We start from the raw sequence: 26,757 nt of genomic DNA, 5'->3' as shown, positions 1-26,757 counted from the left end.
TTGGTCAAGCTTGGAACTTTGATTCACAATTCTTTCTGGGATTGGACAGGAAAGGACAAAATAAGGGCGCCTCAGTAATTATATTTGCTCTCTCTTTGTTAAAATGTTGCTTCCTGGTTATTTAAAGACACATTGCAACGTCTTGACCAGCTCGATAAACAGGCATAACACGGTCTGGAAGGTTGAATCGTTTTGAAGCAATATAATTAAAAACATCGGCCCACCAGACTTGCAACTAGGATTTTCACAATAATCTTATCCCATTGATGGTCACTGACTCTTCGGACACCCGGGGAGCTGATATAGTGGCGAAGTAGATATTATGAACGGGATCAATCAAACTTGCATCAAATCGGACAACGCCCGACTATCGAAAATAGAGCCGGCCTTCTTATATTGAGGTTGCGCATGACGAGTGATGAATCCCGAGGTTCAAAACCATCGTTGAAATCCAAACATTGAGCACGTAACGTCAAAGACGCTTAACCAATGAGATAGACCGTCGGAAAGCCCAAGCATCGCGTGCGTGGGTGGTATAACTTATCCCTAAACGGTTCGGCGTGAGGGTGACGATTGAACGCGGTGTGAGGTTCACGTTGGAACCGCAGTCGACTGGTCGGTGTTGGATACCGAACATCACAGTCTCCAAAGCAAAGCGCGGGGTCGCTTGACATGCAAGACGCCGGTTGTGTCGAGGAAACAAACAATTCCGATCGCGAAATTTTCCAGGTTAAAATTCGATTCGAGTGACAATAGATGACGAAATATGCGTAGAGCATCGCGCTGGCCCTCGCGCGTTGCCGTTAGTCAAAACAGGATATACGCATTGGGCCACTCAATTCGGGACTCGCGATCCTCATGAAAGGCTCCGCGGCGGGATCAAGGTGTCGCACCTAACCGCGCGCGTGTTGTCATAAAGTTTACGCACTCTGTTGCCGTGGAAACCCAGATCCGAGTTAAATTTATCTGAACGACGACAAAAATGCGGAAGGTCAGGTCGCTGTTACGCCCTAACAGATGGGGACATTTCCGAAACAGGCAAAAGGCGGGGAAAATATTAACAGGGGGAGGGACCATGTTGATACTCGATGTCGCAATTGTGCAAAGAATTTTGTTTTTTGTATCGTGGGAGTGTCCGCTTGAGATGGGATCCCAGGCATATTGTTTACCATCCAGAGGCAACAATTTACTGTTACAAATGCTGTTTGCTTCGTGTGAGGTGTTGCTGATTGTGAAGCGAAAACACCCAACGCTAGCGCAGAGCTTTAGTCGGTAAGTTCCCGTAAAGGCGATTTAAAGGCACAATGGCGACAGTTGTGTGGCGATGTAATATAACCTGGGATATTGGATAACCAGCGGTGATACCTGGGCTTTTTGCGAGGAAAGAGCAGTGGACCGGATAATGTTGTTTGTAATCACGGACCTCGCATATGGGGGAACACATATATACGTTGTAGTACAATTTCGTATCATGCCCTTCGCTGTAGTTTGCTGTATTCTACACAAACACTCGTCTTCAATGAACAATCGCCATCATGGATCAAAATTTCAAAGATTTGAATATTTTTTGGGCGGAATCGAACAACTCGAATACATGCGACAAACGTTGGTTTTTATAAGGAAGAGAAAGGTTTGGTACATTTAAAGAGAGTCCTCAAACACGACTGTCATATTTTGCGAGTACTACGCAAACCGTCATTGGGCGTATGTGTGTGCGCCCAAAGAGGGTTCCGCCCGGGCCGCCTTTGTGGGTTGTCACGCGAGAGCCCCAGCATCGCGCCACTTTCAATTGTGGACCTAAGCCGAGCGGCGTTGAGTCAACAGCCCTCGTGTTTGCCCACGATTAAGCGACAACACACATAACAGCTCGCCCGCGAAGAGTTGAAAGTCATGTAGAAAACACGGCTAGCTCGCAAGTTACATCAAAGGCTACTTTGGTTCGATGTTCGCAGCGAATATCGGTTATCTCGATGCTTCACGGTAGGGAGTTTTAGTCGTGAGTTTCCACCGCGGTTGACTTCTGTGCAAGTTCCCATGCGACATTTTACAACCCTAAATCACCCTGAAACCGGGTTAATGGCGGCCATTTCGACTCCAGCAACCTTTGTATAAAAATCGCGGACGCAGACGGTAAACATGAGTGTCGACCCGAATTTATAAGCCGACCTTTGATACTAAATGCAGTTGTTGTTCATCGAATGTGGGTTGTGGCAGTCCAATGTTGTCGACATTTAGCATTGCAACACTACAAACAAGACTATAGTGAAAACTGGCACCATTTTGTATCTTCAAGGTAATAATACCCTATTGAAAGTTTACAATTTAACCGCATTCGAGTTGATGAACATGATGACAAGATGTAAGGTCACTTTTTGTCATCGTCAGTTCGGATTCCTTTCTTACAAAAGAGTAATCTCACATCAAAAGTTAGTGAAACAACAATAAGATCAATTCCAAATAAGGAGATATCGGCCACAAATCCCCTCCATAAATGACGTAAGCGGTTGTCGATCGGATCAAACCGTCGACTTCCACTCGAATGAGTCAGCTTCGTCCCGTGACCCCGAAGCGTGTGAACTTACTAACCACGAGCGGAAAAGACGCGTAATTCGAACAATCGCTATCCCCACGCGCAATGACGCGAAAGGTGCGCGGGTGTTTCGGAATTCCACTTTTTGTTTCGCGTTTCGTTTGAACACGCGCTAACGAGCAAGATGTCGGTGCGATAGGCCGCCAATTTTCAGTCGAATGCCGCCGATTCCTCTCAATTTAAAGACGACTCATATATTGAGGTACATATGATTCACTCGGCGGCTGAATATTGCGCAAAAGTTATCGTATTTCTGCTCGCACAGTCAGCATCGTCCGATGCTACAACTTTGAGTAAAACCTTCCTTGTGTTCAATGTAAATGACGATTGGGTGACATCTCTTTCCAGAATTGCGCGGGAAGAAATGACATTCGTCGTAAATGTTTGACATCCGGACCCCACACAGCCACAAACTTCCACGCACAAATCTGCCACTTAACTCACTGTGGAGATGTGCGAACAAATGGAGCGTGTCGTCGCAGTAGAGCTACGCGGACTGCCCGTATCTGACACACCCAGTTTTACGACAGCAAACAAAAGACAGACTGCCGTTTTGACGTGTTCGGTGCCAACAAGAACGGGCTGCACACCTATTCTGTCCCATTTGCGGAAAACTAAGAAAAATGACGTTCCGTTTAATGAATTTATTTCCAAAGACAATTTCACAGTTTGGTCGTCTGACAGCAAGACATTTTCGCACCAAGGGCATCTATTCAGCAAAGATACCGCGGGTGGGCCGGAGGGAGGGAACCCGCTGCATTCTAAACGGGTTTAGATGTGCTCGCCGACCGTGTCTATGCCCAAGGGAGGGTTCAAGAACAACAAGACTGATGGTGAAAGTAACTATGAGGACCAACGTGTGTATTTGCGGTGCCGTTGCTTGTTGTTCGGAAACAAAAGAAAAATTCGGTACAACTTATGAATGCAATCAATTGGCACAATTTAGGATATTAGATATCGCTGGAAAAAACACCAGCCATTGCTGTTAATTTGCACCGAGTGTCGGTCCGTTATCAACTTTACTTATAGATGACAGAGCACAGTGCATATGCTCAACACATCAGGGTCCTTGGGGGGGAGTTGCAGCGTTGCCAATCGAACTCTAAAGCTTGAATACTTATGGATTGATATCGTACGCCGGATATTAGACAAAACGGTCAACAAGCCAGTGACAGCGCTACCGAGGAGGCTTGAGATCTTTGCTTTCCATCGATCCTCAATCGTCGATCGATCGTACGGGTCGCTGCTCTCGCGACGCAGGGCAGCAATCACATTAAGTGCATGCTAAATCGTCTGTAATCAATTGGCCTAGTTCGTAGCGCTGGAATGCGAGGTTCACGACGTTGTATTTTTTTAGAATTCCGGTAGATTTGCGATGACCCACGACACAAGGTGGCCCACGCTGACATTTTGCGTTGCTACAACCGAAACATCTGGGTAATTGTGCAGGAGAAGCATCCGCCACAGGTACAAGAAACCTTCAATTACGTTCGAAACACCGTGACAAACTTCGAAAATCTTTATTTTGTGATTGGCGGTTTGAATGCTAATCCAGCTATCTAACATGCCATAGCGGAGTTAATTTTAGCTCAAAATTCAAGAGAGGCCGAGAGTTTGTCTCAAGGGATCCGTAATTATATAAAGTCTCTGTGGATGAAAGCCTGGCAGCAAAAGAGCACATATACAAAAACTACGAAACTTGGGAACTTTGGATGTGCATGAATAGCTGACTTGCAGCGTCACAAACCGAACGCAAAAAGTGCCTTTCACCAAGATTTAAAACTCCTAAATGAATGGCAAAGCTCTTTAAGTAATTGTTTGTCGTTTCCGCAAAGGTCAGACGGCAACCTGTCTGCCCAGTGATTTATCGCTAAGAGTTCACAATAAAACCCTCCAAAGCGACACTTCTCTAACGCCCAAGTCACTACGAATTGGCGCCACTGCGCTAAACGACCCGGGGTCAATCGCTTTGCCACTGAAACAATCAGCAAAGAAAGGGGCCGGGCGTCTCCACAATCACTCAAGCTCCTTAATCCCGCCAATCTGCCGGCGACCACAAGGTGAATCAAATGACCTGAGGTTTTTGAGCGATTAGTCGACAATTAGCGACCCAACGCCACTTTAAGCCTAATCGCCAGGTCGGTTATCGCAATTAGGTGCTTGCAAATCTGGTTGTAATGCTGTTTACGGTGCGTGGGTTCGCACCTCAGCCTAATTGGACGTAAACTTGTTACACCTACAAGCCGATTTGCGCACCGTTAATACCGATGGCCACTCTATTCCATGTAGTTTGTGGTACATGCGTACAAGGTTGGTGCCAACGCAAACAAACGACGCTGCGACATGTTGTGGGGTACAGGTTGCGAGGAACTGAGCATCTACAACAAGCAAACACGACGCCCTCGCTATGGGCCTGGTTAGCCCCAGACGACAAACAACGTTTGTCAATACCTAACAGATGGAACAACAGGTGCCGGGGGTGGCTGCATACGATGTTATTGCTGTTTGCACGATCATATGTTGTACTTCGGCCATAACAAGATTTTTTTGCTTTGTGTGAACTAGCATTACGCTGATGCAGCAATATATGGCGATTATTTGTTTGAAGCTCCAGTATTTATTAAACTTTGTTGATTGAGCTTGTCACACGAATTTGCAGTACATTTGCATCTGGCGCTGATAATTATTTTTTAAATAAACACTGTTTGACTCAAGTAAAATGGTTACTACCATTTTATTACAGATGCAGACACATCTAATCATCAATACAAAAAGACTTTTCAGGCAAAATACTAGCATTATCCAGCAGCACTATGTCATCATTACCACACATTCAGGATGACCGAACGTGACCCGACGTTGACGAGGCGGATTTTCAGATGATCAGGCACGCTCCCAATTGGGGTGCATCGGCAAAGTTGGACTTCAAACACGATTGTGTCGCAACAAAAGGCCTGCCAGATCCCGTAAGTCGCAACTGTAACGCGCACTTGCGAAAATTATATGCTTCGGTTGAACGCCAATGCTCTTTCCCACGATTCCGGATAAAAAACTTCCATAATGCGGGTATCGCTGAGGCGGCCCTGCTGCTTATGGTATGGAAGTTACAACTACGATAGACAGGAAAAATTCAACCACGCAATGCAGGTTTGGGTGAGTTTCTTGCCTAATGGATAAATATAAGTAAAATTTCTGGGTGTCATTGACATGTTCTATCCTACTTTGGGTGTTCAGTAACGATTGGCCTGTTTTTAATACATTCCATGTCGGCTGAGGGATTACAAGCTAATCCCGAAGCCACTCAAACCCAGGCGCGCACAACGTGCCCAATACTATGTGTGTTTTGGACGGCGAGATGCATGTCCAATGAATCATTCCGGACTGTGGGCTGGATCGCATCCCCCGCGACAACAAACCTCTGTTGGCTTAGACGTTTACAGGTGACGAAAGACTGTGTTCCAGGGTGCGTTACGCTTCGGTGCGCCACAATACGCGAATACCAACGTGTCACGCTAATCAGACGTGCGTTTTTGGGGATCTAAAGGGGTAACATTCCATGCGGATTAGACGCTTTCCTATGTGTGTATATCGCGCGCCCCTAGGAATGAACTGAATGAGGCAAGGAGAATTTTTCCTTAGGCTCACAACATGAAGTGATTAGGGCACTTGTAGACGTCCCATAACTTCTATCTTAAAACACGATCTTCGCTACTTTATAATTTAATTGCGCGTCGCGGATAAATCTTTCGAGCGATCCGTGGCGCGGCGATACGCAGGAAAACCATTAGCAAGAAGCGTTTCACTCCGCAGAGACAACTTGCGGGTTCGTTTGTGACGTTTGGTTTTGTTCGGAGAAAACTTTCGCTAGCGATTCGCAGGAGATTGTTATGAGTGCCTCGGGGTGCTTGTGTAGAAAAAAAATCGTCCGACTGCAAGCTCTGATAATCTGCTCTAAAGTAAACTCCCCTAAGCACCACCTGCCAAACGACCGCGCGGCTTTTGTTGGCCTACGGAAGGACGGCGGTGCGAATCACAACAAAATAGGAATAGCAGTCGATTGTATTGCCACCGCCGTTTCGACAATGCTCGAGTAATCCTTATTGTGCGACTACGCGGCCTCGATTAGGAGCTCGGGTAATCCAAAGCGGCAATACTTACCCGCTGGCCTCAGCGGGAAAACTACGGGGAACCCGATGCCTTGTGCTACAGCGTTAGCGTGTACATGAAAAACATCCGAGCTAACAAGGCGATGTCTGTTTCTCAAGGCTGAGAGAAAACGGACGAACCGGGGCAACTTTGTCTGTGTGAAAAGGAGGCAAGCGCAGCACCTACGCGTCAAACAACATCAGCTGTCACTTTAGCGCCCTAGATATGCTCGGAAAACACACAACATACCATGACGCGAGCAATTTGGGTTGTGACGCCACAAATCGGTCGACTTGCCTTCCGAGTGTATGTTTTCGGACCCAAACAGCGCGAGTGGCAGACAAGTGGTCGCATCCCTGGAAGCGCAAGTGTTTCGAGCCGCATCTTGATCGGTTAAGAGGCGGAAATTAATCCTCGCTGAACTCGATCAAAACAACTGCCGCGAGTAGGGAAAGGGAATAGCGAGCACGCGAGCCAACTTGCTCCAATTTTGACATCGACCGGCCGCATTATGCTTATTACCGATTCGCCGCAGACGACTGCACGTCCGTTCGGCCGACGCGCGACGCCCCAAATTGAATGCGTCGTCGCAATGGACAAAGACAATGCGAATTGACGACTCCCAATTACATCTGACCTGTAGCGCGAGCCACAACCCTCCACAAAGATTTACAGCCCAGCAGCGCGTCCGCGGCATTAGTGAAGGCAATTAACCGTTTTACGGCGTTGATGCATTGTTTACGAACAACAGGCGGTGGTTCGACGGCACCAGAACGAGTTGTTGTGATTGGAGTTTTTAGTATGCAAGTCACGATTCTTGATCACGATGGGATTGACCGCCCGGTTTAGAAACGGGAGCTTGTAATAACAAACTTGAGCGTTTTCGTCGAATCCTCACTGCATTACGTCATTGACCGAATTTCGGTATTTCACATACCTTGTATACTAACAGTGATCTTACGACATGGGGAACGGTCTTTCTAGTAGCATTAGGGTTGTCCCTCTACTAGCCTACATGTCAAATATGTACATAGCCTCTTGTGACAATTACACTTTTCGGTAACGACAGACTAACAAGTGTTTTATAGAGATACGACATGGAAACTGGAAACGACTCAAACATCGTACATGAATTTGTCACATTGTGGCAAAATGAATTTCACTAAAACTCGGCGTGGTCGGACACGCGACGCTAAATGCAGTCGCTGCGTTTTAAAGGATTTAGGGCTGGATCGACAACCCATTAGGCGACTTTTTGCGGTATCGTTAGCGTCGCATTGTCAAAATCCACCGGTCCAATGGGAATTGGAAACATTACAGCAAAAAAAACAAAGTTTTGCATCCAGTAGTTTCCCTGAAACAGGGACCCAGACACAGAGATGCACACTTTACAAATTACCCGTGACTCCATATTGTACTTTGTAGCAATATCGATAATTCGGCAAACGCTGAGTACAACAGTTTGACACTTACCGTCAATGATTGTGACTTGAACGGTAGATTTAGAATTTCCCAAACGGTTGCTGGCAAGGCATGTGTAAATATTACTATCCCGTTTTACTCTCGCATTTTCTATCCACAAAACGCTCCCAAACCCACCAACAAACTCGTACGGAAAAACTTCGTGACGATGAACCTACAGCGGAACACAAAGTGGTAATGCTGAGAACCCAAACAGAGTTGTAACTTGAAATGGCAAAATTTTTTTTAAAAAACCAGGCAGTTCTACATGAAGTAGAATTAACGGGAAATACCTTTTTATTGTCCCTTTTCCATTCGATTTTCGGTCTTGGATGACCAGTAGCGTTGCAGATGAGTGCAACCTCCCTTCGTGACAAGCCAACTTGTGGCTCAGATATGAAAGTGATCTGGGGAGCAGCTGCAAAAAATCCAACGTCATCATTTAAGTGAAGGACATCATTTGCAAAGATCAGCAAAAAGCACTTTCTACTTTACAGAATGGCATTTTTCTATATTGCACTTGTGGTGGTAAGCACATAGGGTGGTCAGTTTTGTCAACATATCGTTTTGCAAACATGCTTCTCAGCATTTTTATAATTTGTACAAATTCTTGTGGTATGCAATGGTATGTTAATAATATGTAGGGTGGAATGCTTGCTCCATACAAATAAGCTTTCCACAGTATTCCTCTGTGTCACTGTGTGCTATCTACCAGTTTTTGTCAACCATTTACACTGTGGCAAAACATGCAAGGTTTAAATGCACTACTTCAAGTCAACTTTTACGTTTTTCCTGAGCATACTTTTACACATTAAAGTTTATATTTTCCTTGTACATGGACAGCTTGGCAACAACAAATGTATAACTTGACACACACATACATACAAACACATGCAAACAAATTACCACTGGGTCCTGAAAGATGTGATGTGGCAGCTGGAAAAGGTTAACTTGGAACTTTAGTTTTGAATACAAGGTTATTGTATGTTGAATGGTCAAAAATGATCCACAAACAAGTGAGCACCACACGATGTTATTAAGTGTGAGTTGGGTTTATTGAGATGACTTCTCACACAATTTATTGTTGAGCAAAGAAGCTACATACCTTCACGGGACTGTCTGTTTTTCCTTCTGTGATGATTTCGGCATTCTGTCATACATGCCAGGGTCAAAATTATGAACAATACTGTCCGGTGCATCTTCGCACTGACACCGTTTGCAATTCTCCTTTACAACACTTAACAACTGTTTGCTCGTCTTTTCTTTAACAACGTCAAGTAATCCAAATGCAGGTCGACTAAACGATCACAGCTATCTTTCACGCTGGTCAATCAGAGAAAATTCTTATATCATGGTCACCTGCGGGAATGCAAAATGTTCAACTATTACTGATAGCAACACAAACCCCTTCACTGCAGTGGTGCAAGTAGGAGGTTGCGCTCACTACTACTGTTGTGTCCAGAGATTTGAAGGACTGGATACGAAATTGCCGTCGAAAAGAAAAAATGCCCGCGGTCGCGTAAAAGGCGCAACGAGCGCTGAAAGTGATCTACCCGGCCATGTTGGATATCATCAATGTCCTTTCACCATGTATGCGGTTTGTGACATGGCGAGACTTTTGACTTGCTATGTGGCACGACTATTTCATTTCAACACAGGAGTCACAGAAAACATCTTGACGGAAAATTTAAGTGCGGATGCATATTTAATGACATTTATCTTTGGGGTGGGGAGATTTGTCATAAATTTGCGTCGCACAATAAATAGAGGTGTTTTACCAATTGGTTTGTCGATTTTTCGATCGGCGCTTGTCTCACGCCGTTAATGTCAATCTGCGCAATCCAGCACAGGCCCTGCTAATGGCTACGGTCGTTACTGCCCCTAATGCAATTCTTGTGTTTCGGGAGGTCGAGCGGTTTAAACAGGGAGACGCAAGCTGTCACTTAAAGGCAAGCGGCCTCCTGGGGGGAACGCGTCGCAACGGTCAAAACCGCCCGCGAAGTTAAAGTCGGCGAAACAGAACCTGCGGAATCGTCGAGACAGCTGCTCGCGCAATAAGTGGAACAAAGCACTGCGGGTTACAAGCGCAAGCACCAGAGTTGCGATTTCGGTGTCAGCAGTGAAAAATTCGACCACCGAAATCTTGATGACATAAGCCAAGCCGAAGTTAACGGACAAAATCGTTTCTCGAAATAGCGGAGTGTTGCGTGGTCCACGCTCAACACCACTCTTGGCGAGTAGAAAAGCACTCAATATCGGCCCGGACGTCACCGAGAATGGAGAACACGCAGTTGCCCCGTCGAGGGCCACTCGTAACCGACTGGCGAGCATTGCCCGGTAACCGTAACACGCAGCTGGGGTGTAGGAAAACATATAGGTGTGCAACATGGCAAAAAACGACGCGTCAAGCCCACTGAAGTTTTCCGACAAGTACCAACTAATTCGTTTAAGTTTTGAGGAACGCATCCTGGCGTGAAAGCCTTTCGGTTCGTTTTTTTGGGCGCAAGTTGACAAGTGGACAGGGGGTTTGTTATTGACGAGCAGAAAAGGGGTCGCATCGAAGGTGCGCTATCCAAAAAATGTCAAGTGTGCTGTTGTATCGGCCAACGTGCATCGTCGACAGCGCTTCAACCTAAATATAGTACTTACTGACATCCTTTAAAAACACATGCACCTTTCAACAAACGCATAACCATGAAAAGCGCAATTACTTGTTTTGAAAAAGTTCTTTCATACATCGGTTGCTTGAGTCTCAAAAGTGTGTTTGGTTTAGTAACCTCGGTATTTGTATGGCTCGCTGTAGAACAACAGCATATTTTGTTTCAATTATAAGTTGTACTTTTTAACAGCTTTTCAATAGGACTTACAGGCAAATACGTTAAACGCAACGCACACAGTCGTTAAAACAATACAGCGCAAAAACTGCCAGGTGTTCGGAAACAAATAAAATCAGGAACAAGAAGCCAAGCTTTGTTTCTTTTCATGGTAGCTACTTCTAAAAGTACATCTAAATCTAAAACTTTCAACACTAACAATAATAACTCAACTCAATTTCTGGTACATTTATATTGTCAGAACACTAGGCTTGTGTACAATCTTACACCTATTAACCAGTTCCTATAACATTCACTCTGGTAATGCTATTCCACTTCATTTCCAACCACTGCAACATAAACCCACTTTAAACTACAACTGTTCCGCTCTGTTAATTTCCATTGTGCTTGTGTTGCTCAAACAATATGCCCGCAAGCAATTCCATTACTCTCTAGCGCTACCTGCAGGTAAATAAATGCACGATATTTTTTATACTTCATAGATTTTACGCGAGCTTATCCGATTCCTGATGCGATTAATTATGCACTGAGTAATGTTGATAACGTGAGCCTTTTCCAGGGTATACGAATTTGTTCAGTTTTGGAGTTGTGCCCAACAAACAGAACCTCATTAATTTTTTAGATGCAGCTACCATCGAAATGAAAGCTATTAGGTAAATTGAAGACACCGGTGCCAGCTCCGCAACTTGCATTCCGATGTTCTGCAACAAATCACCTGCCAGATTTTTTTTTATTTCAAAGACACCGACTTGCTCAAGACAGCAACAAACATTAATTGCATTTTTCTGTTTATTCCGAAAAAAAAAAGATTTTAGATTATACAACATCGCGAAACACGATTCCCAGTAAAAGCGACGGGAAACGAAAAATGTGTAAAGCAAAACATATCCGCGGCAGAACTGCGACTAACAACAGTGTTTGCAACAAGAACGAAGTAAACACAGCAGCAGCCAATGCGAGTACCGAGCAACTATTGCATGACATACACTTTTGATTGAAAGCGACATTTCCGTTATTTACTTATTTAGCATCTTTCCAGCATTTGGAAATCGAATGTTAAGATAGACAGCACTGAGATAAGGATAGCAGAGGATGTGGAGGGGTGTGTGCGAAGGAGAAAGGAGGCACTAGAAGGGAAGCAATTTGCACTTTCAATCATAGAAACAGTGAAGCAACTTAAAATGTCGTCTGCGGACTGTTCGCAATTTGGAATATCGTCGACAACAAGAATAAAAGTCCCGAAATCCGGGTTTAGAACTCTGCTCGCAAAAAAGGTAAACAACACTAAAAAGCTATGCGCTCTGGTCACTATCTGGCGCTAAAATAAAGTAATATCGACAATTTATTAAGTCATCAATCGGAATCGGTGTCGAAGAACTGACTGTCAGCCCAATCTGGTGGCGTTGACACGTCAGAGGCACTCTTGGACGACACCTGGCGGTCATCGCGACGTACGACCTTGCTAGAGAACGACCACGATGTGAGGGCGTCGTGGAAAGCCGTGGTGCGGTGGGAGATGGAGGGAACGCCCAGGAGTCCGTTGCGTTTATTGCGTGTGAAAAACTCGCGTATTTCGTCGTCGGTGAGTGGAGGTTCATCGTCCGTTCCTTCCCCGCTGAGGCAGCTCCGGTCGCAAGTCCAACCCATTTCGCGCAGCAATCTGACGCATCGAAAAGAAAACGCAATGTTTTGTTTTTCTAATATATGGCCCCTGTGGGGATACGCATATAACAGAAAAAAACATCTTCTTGTACAAGATATCCCTCCTTACACATAAAAAACTGTACATACATTTTCCCTATAAAATGGTTATCTGTCATTTTAAACCATTTCGAGTTTAAGCCAATATTTAAAAAAACAACAACAACATTGCAATGAAACTCTAGCAGATGCAAAACTGGAACTGTATTATTACCTATATTCCGCTTCCAAAGAGCTGGATAGTTGTACGTCCCCCACGTTTATATTGCACCTATCCTCTTCCTGTCCGCATAGTTCCGCTTCGCTGCCACCTTCGTTGCCAACAACGTCATTGTTGTCTGAAGGAACGAGAGGAAAGGAAGTTAACGAGCGATGGCATCGCCGAGAATACAATGACGACCGAAAATTACCTTTGTCGTCATCGTAAACCGCTTCCCAATAATCAACCGCGTACGATTTGCGGTACTGCTGTCCCCCATTGGGTGTCCGATCGTCAATTGCACCTAAACAAGGTTTGAAAGGGATATACGGTTGGATGGGCGATTGAACTTTTACGGTCACCAACCTCAACGTTGGGATGATTTTAGTGCATCAGTGCAACAGAACAAATTTACAACGGAAAACGAAAAAAACTAGCTGTGTCTGTGAAGTATTTATTACCTGGTCCTTCTGAGCGATCATCGATCTGCTCTTCCTCAGCATGGGATAATTGTGCTGCAGTGGAACTCTCCTCATTTTTTTCAACTTCCGTGTTGCCACCATCCACTTCATCATGTTTTAATTCACGCAAAAATACATTTTTACCTTGAAGCAAAGTATGTTCACGTTTTAACCTTATTGAAAGCAGAAACAAAAAATCCATTATTATGTAGAAATTTTTTTATTTGATATAGATAAAAATGACATTAACGAAAACCATATTCAGCGCAACCATGAGGCCAGAATAAAATAGTTCATAGCATCGTATATATTTCTTACCTCTTCTATGTCTCTTCACACTGAAGGGAAGCATTGAATTACCATCATGAGTTAGCATACCTGTTGAAAACTTTTCCTGAGAATTGGTGCTTGCCTGAAGGAAAAATGAATAAACATTGACAGTCAACGAGTTGGCTGCAAAAACTTTCCAAAAACATCGAACCTTGCAAACCCATTGTAACTTACAGGGAATGCAATCAATTAACCATAACAAAATTCACATAACAGTCATTTCATTACAGGATAAAAACATCACCAGTACGTAGCCAATTTTTATGTTATGTCATTCTTACATGAATATGTGAGGTAACTGGGTTTTTGTTAAAAGACAAAGATTTTGCTTCAACAGAGCGATTTGCATTCGCAATACTAGTCGATCTTTTGTATGGCTGTGAAAACAAAAATAGTTTGTGCTGCCTCCTGTTTCAGTGATGATTAAACAGTTAAACCTGAACACCTTTAAGTCATATTGAATAATTATGCAACATTATAAAATATTACATTGCCAAAGTTATATAACTATCGTAAAATATTGTATTACCAAACAAATAAGTGTTTACTAACCTTGTGACCTGAAACATTGGACTTTGGCACAAGGCTTTTGTAAATGCTATTAGCCGAATGCAACTTATTAGCAGAAGCTTCAGGGTTGCAATTTAATTCAGCGGTTAAAGGCTTCAACACTGGGGGCTTACCTAAAACAAATCATTTTTAAAAGTCTAAATAAAAAATAAAAAAAAACATGATCATACTCCATGCAGTGTTTTGTACTTTGGGAGTGACATCAGTTGAATCATTGCTTCCCAGTGATGGAAATTCTGCTTCATTTTGGATATCATCACTACACAAAGACAATAAAATTATGACTCAACACAACACTTCTAAGACTACATGAGTCAGTGCCCTGGAAACTGTGCTATATATAGTAATGGTAACTTAACAAATATAGCTCAACTTACTTCAAAACGTTTTCGAGCTTTTAAACCCATTGCTCAATTCTTTTGATTGAGGGTGCTATGTATTGGAGCAAATATATAATTATAAACACTTTAAAATCTTACTTTGATAACAATGAGGTAGCATTTAACTTGTCCTTGTTCCTGGTGGTCTCCACTGTGGTGACAAAAATATGAAAAGAATATAAAAATATAGAAGTTAAAGTTTAAGTAATGATTTCACAACCTCCAACAGCCCCTAATCCAATGGAGTCATTCCAGGATTCACATGTTATTGCCGTGGGACCAAGTCTGGAGTTTGGCCCACTCCAAATGGACTTGTTTTCAGGCCTGTGAACGCTTCCCAAGGACTTGTTGGTAAGTTGGTTGTTCCAGATAGATAAAGTGAATGCTGATGAGGAAATTGGTTGTGATAGCTTTTGCTGTTTCTGCGAAAGATTATTTCCGGTAACAAGATTGCAGCAAAATCCATACGACCACACAAAGTGAATAAAAAACATGGTTGAACAAACACAAAAACATTGAAATACATCAGTGGTCAGTGATAATAAAATCAGTGTAATGTATACATTTATAACAATCTCATTAGATAAAGTCAAGTTTGATATTCATATTCATGCATTTGATTCTTTATGCCAATCATTTGGTTATGTTGTAAACAACAACAGTCTCTAACTTATTTTTAAACTCTTATGGCATGAGCACGAGGTTCACAGGCTTTGCAGCCAAGGCATTGCAGCCAAGCTGGATCAGCCACTTTTCCCGACAAGTCGGAGCGAGATTCTTATGGCATGAGAGTTTGAATTCTTTGAATCGCCTGTATAGTCTCTATGGCTGACAGCGACTCGGTAACGGATTAGTACAAAATATGATAAATAGTCCTAAGTCGTCTGTCTGTTTGAAGTTTCTGCAACATACAGTATTTGTATTACTGTTGGTTAACTGCGTTGCTGTGTTGTTTTTTAGCGATAGCGATGATGTTCGCACATACAGGCGAAATATATATTTCTAGAAACTTTAAACAGACAGACGACTTAGGACTATTTATCATATCTTATGGCATTAACCTTTAATTTTTTGAATGTTAATTTAAACAACAGGAACCCACCTTGTTTGAACCTGAAAGGTTTAACCAAGCTGGTGCAAAATCTATAGGTTTTGGAGGGACCCTTGCCATGCTTTAAGCATGAGGCATGGTCACCCCACTGCTTGCTGGCCTTAGGTGTGTTCAAACTTGTGTCTTTTACTCAATAATGTCAACAGATTGATTTTGCAAAAGGCAACACAGATTGAATGCAAAATAAAAACAGAGACGTATTTCTCAAAAGGCTAAATGTGCCCGATACAGGATAAATATACTTCTGGGAAATAATAAAATCTTGGAATGTTGCTTTTTATCTTCTTGCTACTAAGTCCAGATCCTCAGATTGTATTGGCACTGGTATGAAATTGCAATATTGCAAAGTTATTGAAATAGCATTCATACAAATTGAGAAAGTTTCAAAACAGCAATGATCCCCAATAGCAGATTGAAGTGTTCTGGTTCAATTTCTATCCAACTTCAAAGTAACTCTTTGCTGATTACAACAATAACAGCAGTATTTTCTCTTACTTTCTTTCCAAAGAATCTGCAAAGTTACACATTATTAAGTAGTCATCTTTGTACACGATTTGGGTTTCCAACCTAACCTACTATCTGAAGGCAAAATTTTCGGTGATCAATGCGCGAGCAATGTACGGGCGAACACATTGTTTTCATATGTTAATGTAACTTTTATTGCACAGCATTTTTTCCAATACCTACATTATAGGGCAGGGTTACCAGTACACCAGCTAGGACCGACAAGTACCCGATTTCAGAGGCGAAGTTTTTGTTTAATCACCTGGCTGATCCATCAATAATACCAATACTCATATTTCACAAAAAAATGCACGTTTAGATAAGGAAACTATGCATGTAAGTTCAAAACAAGCAAAAATCTTAGAAATCGATGATATGGCCCACGGCAACCTTGATTATGGACGTGATAGGCTAAATGTACTAAATAGGTAAAGTAAATTACAAGCATCACAAAAATTAAAAAATATACGTGTACAAATAAAACGAGTAAGCGTTCAGTGATTTTTTTGGGGAAAACAACATTTAAAAACCACATTGGATACAAAAAAACACAAAAATCTTTGGTAACTAATATGGTCATCAGTTAACAACTAAATATAAAAAAACAAAAAGAGACAATTTTACCGAATTGCAATCTTACAGCTTGATTTCTTTCTTTTTTATGGCTTTTGCGCGAAAAAGTCTACTGGAGAATCAGTTTCCATCCTGGTGACTTTTCGCTCATTGGACTTTTGTTATTTTGTTTTCATACCTGCACAATTTTCAATGAATACAAAGATTGGTATTACGAAAATCATTTGGAAGACAAAACAAGTCGTCAAAATACTAGTGACCGACACATTAAAGCTATGCTGTGTAAAATGATTTTGTAGCTTGAGCTTTCTTGGTGAGATCGGTTTTGGCCAGGGGTGCACAACCTGCCGCCGCACGGCATCATGTGGTCGTGGATGCTGATTCATGCGGCCGTACAAATGCATAAAAGTACATTTGTATTGTCGCCGTACATTGTTAAAACTTAAAAGGCTTATGAAATTGGTAATTCTTTGTTATAGAACAGAATAACATCATGTATTTTTATTTGAGAAAAATTGTTAAATACAACTTTTTATAACAATTTTAGGCATAAATAAATGCGAAATTATCGGTATGGACTCACTGGCCGCCGTTGGTGAAATAAAGTTTGCGCAATGCGGTCCCTGGATTTAACAGAATACGTGAAATAGTAGGCCACGCTACGTACGTCTTAATCGTTTCTGCTGGTACAGCGCCGTAGCAGTAGCGTTACAGGAGAACAGCGACCGAGTGGAAACGATTCTAAGCCCAGGGTTGCCATTGCTATAATATTTGTACTTATTTTGGACTTGTGTGCTATTTTTTCCCATCTAAAAGTGCTTTTATTTTCATTTAAAACGAATTAGCCAGGTGAAAAAACAAAATGTGCAGATATATCTGTTCGCCTCCGAAAAAGAGTCATAATTCTTTCGCCGTAATTTACACAGTGTCCTCGAAAAACGGGTCAAGTAAATAAATACAATTTCGCATAAAATACAGTCTGTTTAATTTTCGGTCTTGGCCGATGGAAACGCTGCATATGCCCTAAACAGTTGCGAAGACTTAAAACGTAGAGATTTATATATGGTGCACTATAGCCTACGCTCTCTTCTGGTTGTCTCACCCAGGGCTGCAAATTCCTTAACCCTATTTATTTTGTCTTCTATTAATTTTCGTCATTGCCTGATTTCTAGTTCTTGTCTGTGGGGAGCATTTGTCTAATCTACGTCAAAGATAATGAATGTTCGCAGCACGCCCTGTCAGTCTGCTCTCACGTGCAATTATCCGTTTAGTGCGAATGTTTTAGTTCCTGTTTAAGCATCTGATTTGTGTTACTGTATGCTTGGCATGGGATGAGTGGTTTATTGTGGCGTGTGTAATCTTTTTCTCTTCGCATTATTTTTTATAGCGTCTGCCGCACGACCCAAACCCTTGTAAAGCTGGGGCACTGCTACGATAAAAACAAAGCTGATGGTCTCTATGTAGAAGACTTTAAAGAATGATGAAATAAAAAGTGAAAAAGTTCTTGTGTGCAAAGGCTTGTTTATTCATGACCTATGCTTGCTTCTTGGTTCTTTGTTGTACCCTCTATTAGTCTAGGCTATACAACAAAAGGTTATTATTTGCGCAAACAAGTTTTCTTTTTTCTGGCACTCTATTTCCCTGTTAAGGCTATAACAATGCAGAATAACTTTACTTTAATATATACAATAACAATACAACTTTAACTTGGACTTGTTAAAGAAAAATGTAAGTTATATATTTTTTACATAGGCATATGTATACACAACACTTTTATGGGTTACAATATACTATCGCGCAACTCAAGTACAGACCAATAATACTATGTATAAATATATTTTTCGACAAGGCAAGTGCAGATTGTCCCAGGGTCGTGAGTTTAAATTTCCGATTTTTTTAGACCTTGCTTGGACTTGTCTGGTAAAAGGGGTTGAGCTAAAAGCTTGCATGCGATAAATTCACAGGAAAAAAGTATACACAAAAAAGTGCAAATATGATATTCGTGTGTTGTCTTACATCACAAAGAAAATAGATTTACTTGCATACACCATTTAATGGAATACAGGAAGTTACCGAAGCTATTACATATATATATATTTAAAAGAACTTTTTACATAGTTTAGAAGAAATGTTTCACCAGCGTCAAAAAGAAACACTTTTACACAAACGTAAACACGATTTATCACAGAGATATTAACGAACTTTCATCAAGTAAAAAGCGTCAAAAACTTACTAACAGCGAAGGCATTTTTTTATGATCAAATAATCGTAAAATAATTTTAAAATATTTTCAAAATGGTAACACGTGGTCTAAAATATGCCTTTAGTTTTGTGTGTTTTTATGATAAAATTAACAGCGGTCCTTCATTGAGGGCAGTAAAATAACTTTTATATAGTTCTATAGCCATCCAGAATCTCAGACAGGCCTAGAATTGAATATGTTAACGTCCGTAAGACTTAAATACATGTTTGCGACTTTGAGGTCCAAGAAAATTTCTGACTTAAATGACCTTTAAAATAATTTTGAGAAAAATGTCTGAATTAGATACCAAAAAATCCTCTTCTGAAAGATCCATTTAAAGGTTCGTCGGACCAGAAGTTATGGAATCAAGGCATTAAATTTTCGGTAGCTTTTATTTCTTCCCTCGCTGCCGCTTTATTTGGACATGTTTTGCAAGCGCTTCTTTTATATCCTGCAAATTAAAGAAGTACATCAACAAAACGATAATAATATGAACATCAAAACATATTCTTCAAGCAAAATTTTAACAAAACAAAAAAACGCATTTCCCATCAAAAGAACTTCATTTATTGTTAAATTTATACTGTCTTCTTAATATAATATACGTTCTAAACGTTGATCTGGCGAAGATTTGAAAGGCAAATTAGTGGAATATACTTAAACGCGAATAGGTCACCAAACGCTTTACTAGGAAGAAATTGTGGTTAAGTTTTTTTTTAAATGGCTCTTCAAACACAGATCACTTACGTCTTTGTGACTGCTGACGTTGAAATACATCAGATCACGCAGACGATCGAAATCCTCATGGCTGTAGTCGAACTTAAAAGTGCTGTAGCGGTTGCCGGGGTCATAAACGGGAAAGCTGTTGAATGATTCCCCAGTTGTAAATTCTGTAACAAACAATAGGAAGTTATGCATGTTATCCTCTCGGTACAATCTACCGGAAAAAATATCACAAAAAAGATTACTAAGCACAAAAATAGCTTTTAGCGCACCTCAAATATTACAACATTAATACGTCGGGCCGAATCCCAATATGGCCGACTTATCGTATATGATATGGGCCTGTTTCTTTGAACAACGATGTTTGGAAATGTGGGTCGCGTTGTTGGGATTTATGCATATGAATATACTATAGGATAACACGAAACAATCACTTCCATATTTAGTGCATGAAGATGAAGATAACGAAACATAAAAAGGGCTAAACACCGCTCCGGGGAAATGCAGTGCCCGGTTAGAAAAAAATCCGGCCCTAGAGATTCGGTCAAATAATGGCTGCAGACATTCGGATTCGACTGAATCTCTTTTTCAGTGTGGACACATCCCTAATAATAAACATTCCTAACACAGCGCCAGTGTTAGATATATTACCTTCGGAGTGTCGGGGCCTGTAGTTTTCAATGTTTTTAAACTTCTCGTTGCAAAGAGTGAACCAAAGTACGGTCGGGTGTTCCTCATTTCCTTCTATCAAGAAAAAATTTGTCGGGGGCATTTCGGTGACTTCTTTGAAGTCGATTCCGGGAAAGTTGAGTCCTTGAATCTCCGAGTGGGTTGTGGCGGCAAGGAGAGGCTGAAAGTTCCGAGCGTGGTTCAAAATTGGGTAAATGCTAACTTTCGTAATACTTTCTCCCCAAGGTGATATTAAATTTAACATTTTGTACTTCTTCTGTGTCATCATATGTGACTGTGCACAATGTGCAGCAGCAAATAAACATCCAACAAAGGTAAGGTAAGGCTGAGAATAGTAGCATACATATTATGTAACTACTTATAAAATTTAAATCTCACCATGTAGTCGAAGTTTGAATCCGAAGCATAGCCGTTGAAATCCAACACCACAAGTATATCGGTAGCACGCTGAGGGCGAAGAGCAAGTTCAGTCGGTACGTTTTTTAACACACCTGTAAAAACAGTTTCAATAATCTTTCTGTCAGCTTTGGTGCCAAATTTGTGAAAATATCGACCTGCATCTGCTATGGAGATGACTTCCTTTCGTGTTGAAATTTTTTTGTGTCTCTCCATCACCAGTTTGTCCATGACGGGCTCACCTGAAAACCAACAGCAGTACAGTGCTTTACCAAATAGTTCAAATTACTTAGTTTTGCCAAATAAACTTCTGCATAAATGAATAAGAAATGCAAGAAGCAAAATGACATACAGGAAGCGATAAAACTACACATGTGTCGAGTCAGGCGTTTATTAACTGTAGGCCTAGTTGATACAAACACAGCAATATTCAACCAACAAATGTTATGCAGGAAATTAGCCAGTTACGAAAACAATGTTCAGATTTTTTACCAGGTTTAGTCGAGGGGTCGACGAAGGGGTTCATGCAAAATACGCTCAAGTTGTCGAATCCGTGCGCCACGTTAAAGACCTTAGCCGTCCTTCCTATCAGGGCATCGCGATTGCTTAAAAAACTCCATCCCCTGATATCATAGCGGGTTTGTCAGCTAAACGATTTAGTTGGTTGGTGTATAAAAAAGCGTATGAACCTGAGTGAAGCGAAAAAACTCTCGTCCTCTGGAGTGCTGTCTGCAGTTACTGATGATTGGGCACTCACTGTGTCACTCTTTATTCCAAACACGAAATTCCAGCCCCGAGTAAAATATTTTTTCACGATATCTATCCACAAATCTAAAATGAGAAAGATTAGTTTTTTGTTTTCATTTGCAAATGCTGGACAAAAAACGCTGCCTAAATATTAATCAACGAACGAAGCAAAAGTTATTTTTACCAATGGCCGAAGGTTTAGCCTGGTTTTCAGAAGACTTGTCTTTGGTAATTCCATCCACACCCGTCGGTCGATGCGTGGCGCTCGCATTTGACTCAACTTCATCTTCATCATCCGTATCTCCGGAAGCATCGGAGTCAAACTATTAATGTTTTCACTTTCAGTAAACAGTGGATTTTCATGACTCGTTTTCCTTGTATGGTTGGGTCACAAACTTGTTTAGTTTCCATGACCATGGAGTTAGGATTCAATCGTAAAGGAAAACGACCCACCTCGATTTCATGAACATCCGGGTTCTTCTTTATGGGCGATCGACTTGTTCTAACTTCGTCTGCGCAAGTTTTGCACGGTTATGATTAACACATATTGTTACGTGTACGTAACACATATGGTATAACTCATATACAGTTTTGATGAAAATCTGAGTAGTCATGTAAAAAGGTATTTTTTTTGAAAAAGGATAATTGGAGGAAATTGTTATAGTTTATTATCTTGAAAAAATATTTTAACTATACAGTCATAAGTGATGTAAAAGTGCACCAATGTGATCGAGTAAATGATTGCTTTTCTCCCCGCCCTTCTCCAGGAGTTGTTTGAGCAGAATGGAGAATGCGCATCCGCACATTCCCTGAATGAAATGTATCGGCATCTCCGGACACTTTCGTGATAAAATTCCGCTGCAAAACGTTGACCCGTAACACGAGGGGTCGACGCCCATTCCAAACTTCGGAAATCCAATCTCAAAAGGGGATATGTCCAGGTAGGCTACAAGTGTAAATTTTCAAAAAAATTATCGCCCCATCTAATAGTTATTTATTTGTCAGTCCATTTGCCTTTACGTTTATACACGCAACAACATTTCTCTAAGCGACAACTAACAACATTTCTTCAGGTAAATGCTATTGCAATGACATAGATGTGAATTATAAATAATTCATGTACAGTCGATAAAACGCTTCCAAACCATGGTATTTCGAGGCCGCCACGGTGTTTCGAACGTTCAGAGAAGCAAACAGAGGAAAAGGGACCCTCCCTTCCTCTACATACGGTTGCAAATCCGATAGACGTTTATCGAGCCTCTGCGAAACAAAATAACCATAACTCCAGCATATATGAGGATATCCAAATGCATTCGGCAGCTTCCCTGAAGTGGCAATAAGTCAGAAACAGGATCAAATCAAATGATTTGACAGTTGTTGCCCCAATCGCGGCGCATAACATGCAGGTCATATTTCATGCAGTTTATTTTTTATTAAACAAATTTACCTCCTCCCCGAGCAAGTGTTTACCAACTGAATATCCGAAGAAATCGACGAATGAGGATGGCTGGCTGAATTTGCTTTTTTGCTGAATGTAGTTGCTGCGTAAAAAAGGCATATCTTGGTTATGGAAGTGCATGTTGGATGTCTTTGCCTCAGTTTTCAAAATCAAAAACCTCTAGCCTCCAGTTGATGCATTTGTACAAAGCAGAGATATTTTGGATTGCACCGTATAACATACGTCAACATACGATAAGTTGCAACAAAATTTTTTAACATTGTCTTTCTTTTCTGTGTAAATGACGTTTTTTCGATGCAGAATATATAAGTTTGTTGAGTTGTAATTTTTAAAATTAAAGCGTGCAATCAACCAGCCTGTAGTTAGCCAGGTGAATTGGGTTGACGAAGTCTTGGATTATGTTGGTTTGCAAACTCTCTCTCAAGTGCGAATGGAATTCGGCTTGTTTGTCTGGCGTCATGGCTTCCCAGGCGTACGCGCTTGTCAAATACCTACACACACACAGGCAGATATGAAGACAAATTTCGCACTCATAACATCGGATGGAAACTTTACATAACCGCTACAACACCATGTCATCATATCGTGCTTACCACGACGAACCGGAGAGTCCGACGGCGTAACTAAGAACATCAATCAATCCGGCATCTTTAATGGCCTCCATTGCTCCGCACATGCCAACTGTCGCCCTGTAGCCACCACCAGAGCAAACGAGAGACACCACAGGCGCCTGCACGACAAAGGCGGCAAAATTATTTAGTCATTTGCAACGCATGCGCAATAATCTGAAGTCAACGATTTCGTGACTAACGACAAACTGTGCCGTTTCATAACAAATATAACATGGTGTAAAATTTTGTTGCTTCGTACATTCACGGAATCATTAGTGCAAATTGCAAAACATGGCATAATAATTAAGGGAAAAACAGAGCATGAACAATGTAAGCAAAATTTAAATGTTCGGTTCAAATATGCAAAACATGTAAATGTTACATTTCTGCTTGAAAGAGTAGAGAGCAATTATTATCCAAAAATTCTTCATATTTTTTTTGTTTTGGTGACGAAATACCGATCATCACCATTAAACATTAATTTTTGTTATTTTTAATTTACCTCATTAACGCATGTAGGAGCATCAGCTTTCGAAAGTATTCCCTGTAGGGCTTCAAAAACAATTGGAAATCTCTTTTTGCGGTAGGCTCTTTCCTTCTCATGTAAACTCACTGAAAGTCGCAGATCGGAAGTTGATCTAAAATGCAAAATGGTGAGAGGGTAATTCTACCTGACAACAAAGTGTAAAATGAAAAGTTGCACCGCATTAGTTATATTCAAATATCATGCAAACATCCTATGTGACGTTTACCTCATTTCCTTGGAAATAGTTATGTCAACCTCGCCGTGCTAAAAACAGAGTTGGGTTTGGTAGATTTTAGGGGCTAAGGTTTCATCGAAACCAACGGCATTTTTCTTACATTTCCAAAACCTAGAGTGTGATTTTCGGAGTCGCCGATCGCCATTTTGGAAACATCGATCGTTTTTGCCCCGAGAAAATCGTTGATTAAAATGTCGTCATCGTACAACTCGATCTGGAAAAATTTGTTCCAACAAAACGCGTGGTTTAAGTTTTTGCTGCATGTTCACGCAAATCAATTTCTACCACCACAAGGTTAAAGTTGACAACTATCTATTAAATCCACAATAATAGCGCTCTACTTACCTTTTAAACTCTGAAATTGAAACAGTTTAATGTATATGTATAGGCTATACCTTCACGGGAAAAGTTTCGTCTGGCGTCAAGGTCTTGGGCAAGACAAAGTTGAAAGTCTCGTTAATCTCACACGTAGGAGAATTGGACTTGGAGGTGGTTTTGAAAGAATTGGTGCCTCCCAGTTTAGGGCATGTAATTATAAACTGAGGGTCCGGCGTGTCGACTGCGTAAGGTGCAAGGTGTAAGTGTACCTTTACTTGCTAAAATATGTAAATCTTAGTACAACCAAGCTTACATTTGTCGCGGATATAGGAGACTGACACATCTCTGCAGCGCAGCACGGTTATGGAAAGGCAACAAGCAGGAGAAAATCCAACCTACAACACATGTTTTTAATTTTTTTTTATCAGGACACAACGGAATTAAAAGCGCAAATGAACTGATTCTTTTGCGCTAAGCCACAACCCTTCATATTCACAGCCCTGAAGAGGAAACACGAGTTGGTGCGAGATCATTATACAGATCACTTAAGATCGTGGAAGAAATACGAAACGTTTTCGTTTGAATGCAAACAATGATTATCATGGACCAAATACACTTTTATGGGCTCTGGGGCGCCGCACCGCTTGCAGTCCTCGCTCGTGGGACTTGGTAAAATCAACAAACGTTGAAATATGAGAACTTGTGAACGATCTCGAATTACCTTTACTTGTTCGAAAGAACGCTGATGCATTTCCTCGCCATCGCTCACAGTTACGGAAGACATGATTTAAAAAACAAAACAAAGTGTGACAACACGATATTAAAAATTTCGATACGCTGTTTGTCAGGAAAAAGATAGAAACATGTTAATTGGTTTATGAACGTTTAAAATCATTCTAGTGCCCTTCGAAGGTCGATTTAACCAATACTTACTTATTGCACGTGCAGCGCATTTCATCAGTTAAAATGTAATGCCTCTGTGTTACGGCTTGAGTCTGCAATTTTAAATAAAATAAGCGCTGGAACTGATAAACACGCCTCTTTGAATCTTGAACTGAACGAAATTTGCTCTGATGCCTAATATTCGTTCGGGCAGCAATTTGTATTTGCGTTTTATAAATGCGTGTCGACACACAGATCCCCAAGTTCAATGAACGAGGAACATAGACTCATAGGCTTTGCGGTGCATATATTCCTGTTTTTTACTGCATGGTCAGCTTTTTGCAAATATGCCAAGCTGCACACATACAAACTGTTTGTGGCGAGCGTGCCCTTTTCTTCGTCGTCTCTGCCAAACAGATCGGTCATTTCACCAGTAAACAACTACTACAAATCATCAGTTTTGTCGCCAAACATTCTTTCAGAAAAACGCTGTATGTACACTTCGTTCTGCCTTCTCGCGTCATTCTAAGTTTTCCGCTGTTCGTGTCTTTCGAAAGGTAACGAATGTATTATCACCGATATTAGGGCACTTGTAGGCTATATACCAACTATAATGATCACATCGACCAACTAATGTAAAGCAAGAACATGCTCTCACAATACAAGTCCACCAAATGGTCTTCAAGTAATTTGAAAAACAAAACGCACTGTCTACGTCCCAAGCGACAAATGCATGGAGCTTATCAGACAGTTTCACGCTTGACTAACCCCCTGACTTGGCGATCTTCTAGTCTGAGACGAAGAATCAACTAATGGTTCCATGAAAAGTAAGGTCACCTGCAAATAGTTATCCTGTATTATGCCTGTGTTGTGGGAGTGTTCTCCTGTTTTTTTCTGATAAAACTCATGCTTTAATTAGAGTTAACGTAACGACGCGGTCAAGCTAGTTTAAAGTTATCACTGATTATTCCTGTACCAAATTAACTTATGTGCGCGAAAACTGGCTTGTGCTATTGTCTTGTGACACAACCAAAGAAGTCGAATTCAACAAGCTCTTCTATGCTAACG

At 41.3% G+C, this 26,757-nt stretch overlaps 3 protein-coding genes across 3 annotated transcripts in view; all 3 read right to left on the bottom strand.

The window, feature by feature from the left end:
* The window catches only part of LOC145906106 (receptor-type tyrosine-protein phosphatase delta-like), a 30,549-nt gene extending 20,997 nt beyond the window's left edge, over positions 1–9,552 (bottom strand). The window contains exons 1-3 of the mRNA XM_082993500.1: positions 9,303–9,552; positions 8,491–8,615; positions 8,210–8,372 (exon numbers count right to left, since the gene is read on the bottom strand). Of these exons, the coding sequence (XP_082849626.1) occupies positions 8,210–8,372; positions 8,491–8,615; positions 9,303–9,396 (382 nt within the window). The 5' untranslated portion in view covers positions 9,397–9,552. The remainder of the gene's footprint in view (positions 1–8,209; positions 8,373–8,490; positions 8,616–9,302) is intronic.
* A 2,254-nt stretch (positions 9,553–11,806) lies between these two features.
* LOC145903450 (uncharacterized) lies at positions 11,807–16,977 on the bottom strand. The gene is made up of 11 exons (XM_082991534.1): positions 15,775–16,977; positions 14,893–15,094; positions 14,772–14,823; positions 14,463–14,551; positions 14,275–14,405; positions 14,004–14,099; positions 13,711–13,804; positions 13,393–13,536; positions 13,143–13,235; positions 12,947–13,070; positions 11,807–12,691 (listed from the first exon to the last, which is right to left on the bottom strand). The coding sequence occupies exons 1-11, from the start codon at positions 15,841–15,843 to the stop codon at positions 12,385–12,387; spliced, it is 1,401 nt and encodes a 466-aa protein (XP_082847660.1). The 5' UTR covers positions 15,844–16,977; the 3' UTR covers positions 11,807–12,384.
* Positions 16,978–18,573: 1,596 nt separating this feature from the next.
* On the bottom strand, positions 18,574–25,646 carry LOC145902746 (cytosolic phospholipase A2-like). Its single transcript, XM_082990849.1, has 20 exons — positions 25,529–25,646; positions 25,121–25,202; positions 24,885–25,048; positions 24,590–24,703; positions 24,481–24,518; positions 24,231–24,366; positions 23,711–23,847; positions 23,474–23,608; positions 23,106–23,199; positions 22,804–22,918; positions 22,380–22,604; positions 22,112–22,170; positions 21,843–21,981; positions 21,601–21,742; positions 21,404–21,534; positions 21,070–21,153; positions 20,894–21,006; positions 20,477–20,675; positions 19,850–19,992; positions 18,574–19,553 (listed from the first exon to the last, which is right to left on the bottom strand). Exons 1-20 carry the CDS (start codon positions 25,589–25,591, stop codon positions 19,494–19,496), a joined length of 2,373 nt encoding a protein of 790 aa, XP_082846975.1. The 5' UTR covers positions 25,592–25,646; the 3' UTR covers positions 18,574–19,493.
* Positions 25,647–26,757: the final 1,111 nt, after the last annotated feature.

Source organism: Ascidia mentula, chromosome 1, assembly GCF_947561715.1.
Source record: "Ascidia mentula chromosome 1, kaAscMent1.1, whole genome shotgun sequence".
Classification (NCBI taxonomy): Eukaryota; Metazoa; Chordata; class Ascidiacea; order Phlebobranchia; family Ascidiidae; genus Ascidia; species Ascidia mentula.
Note: the sequence above shows the minus strand (reverse complement) of the source record. Positions and strands in the feature narration are given on the sequence as shown.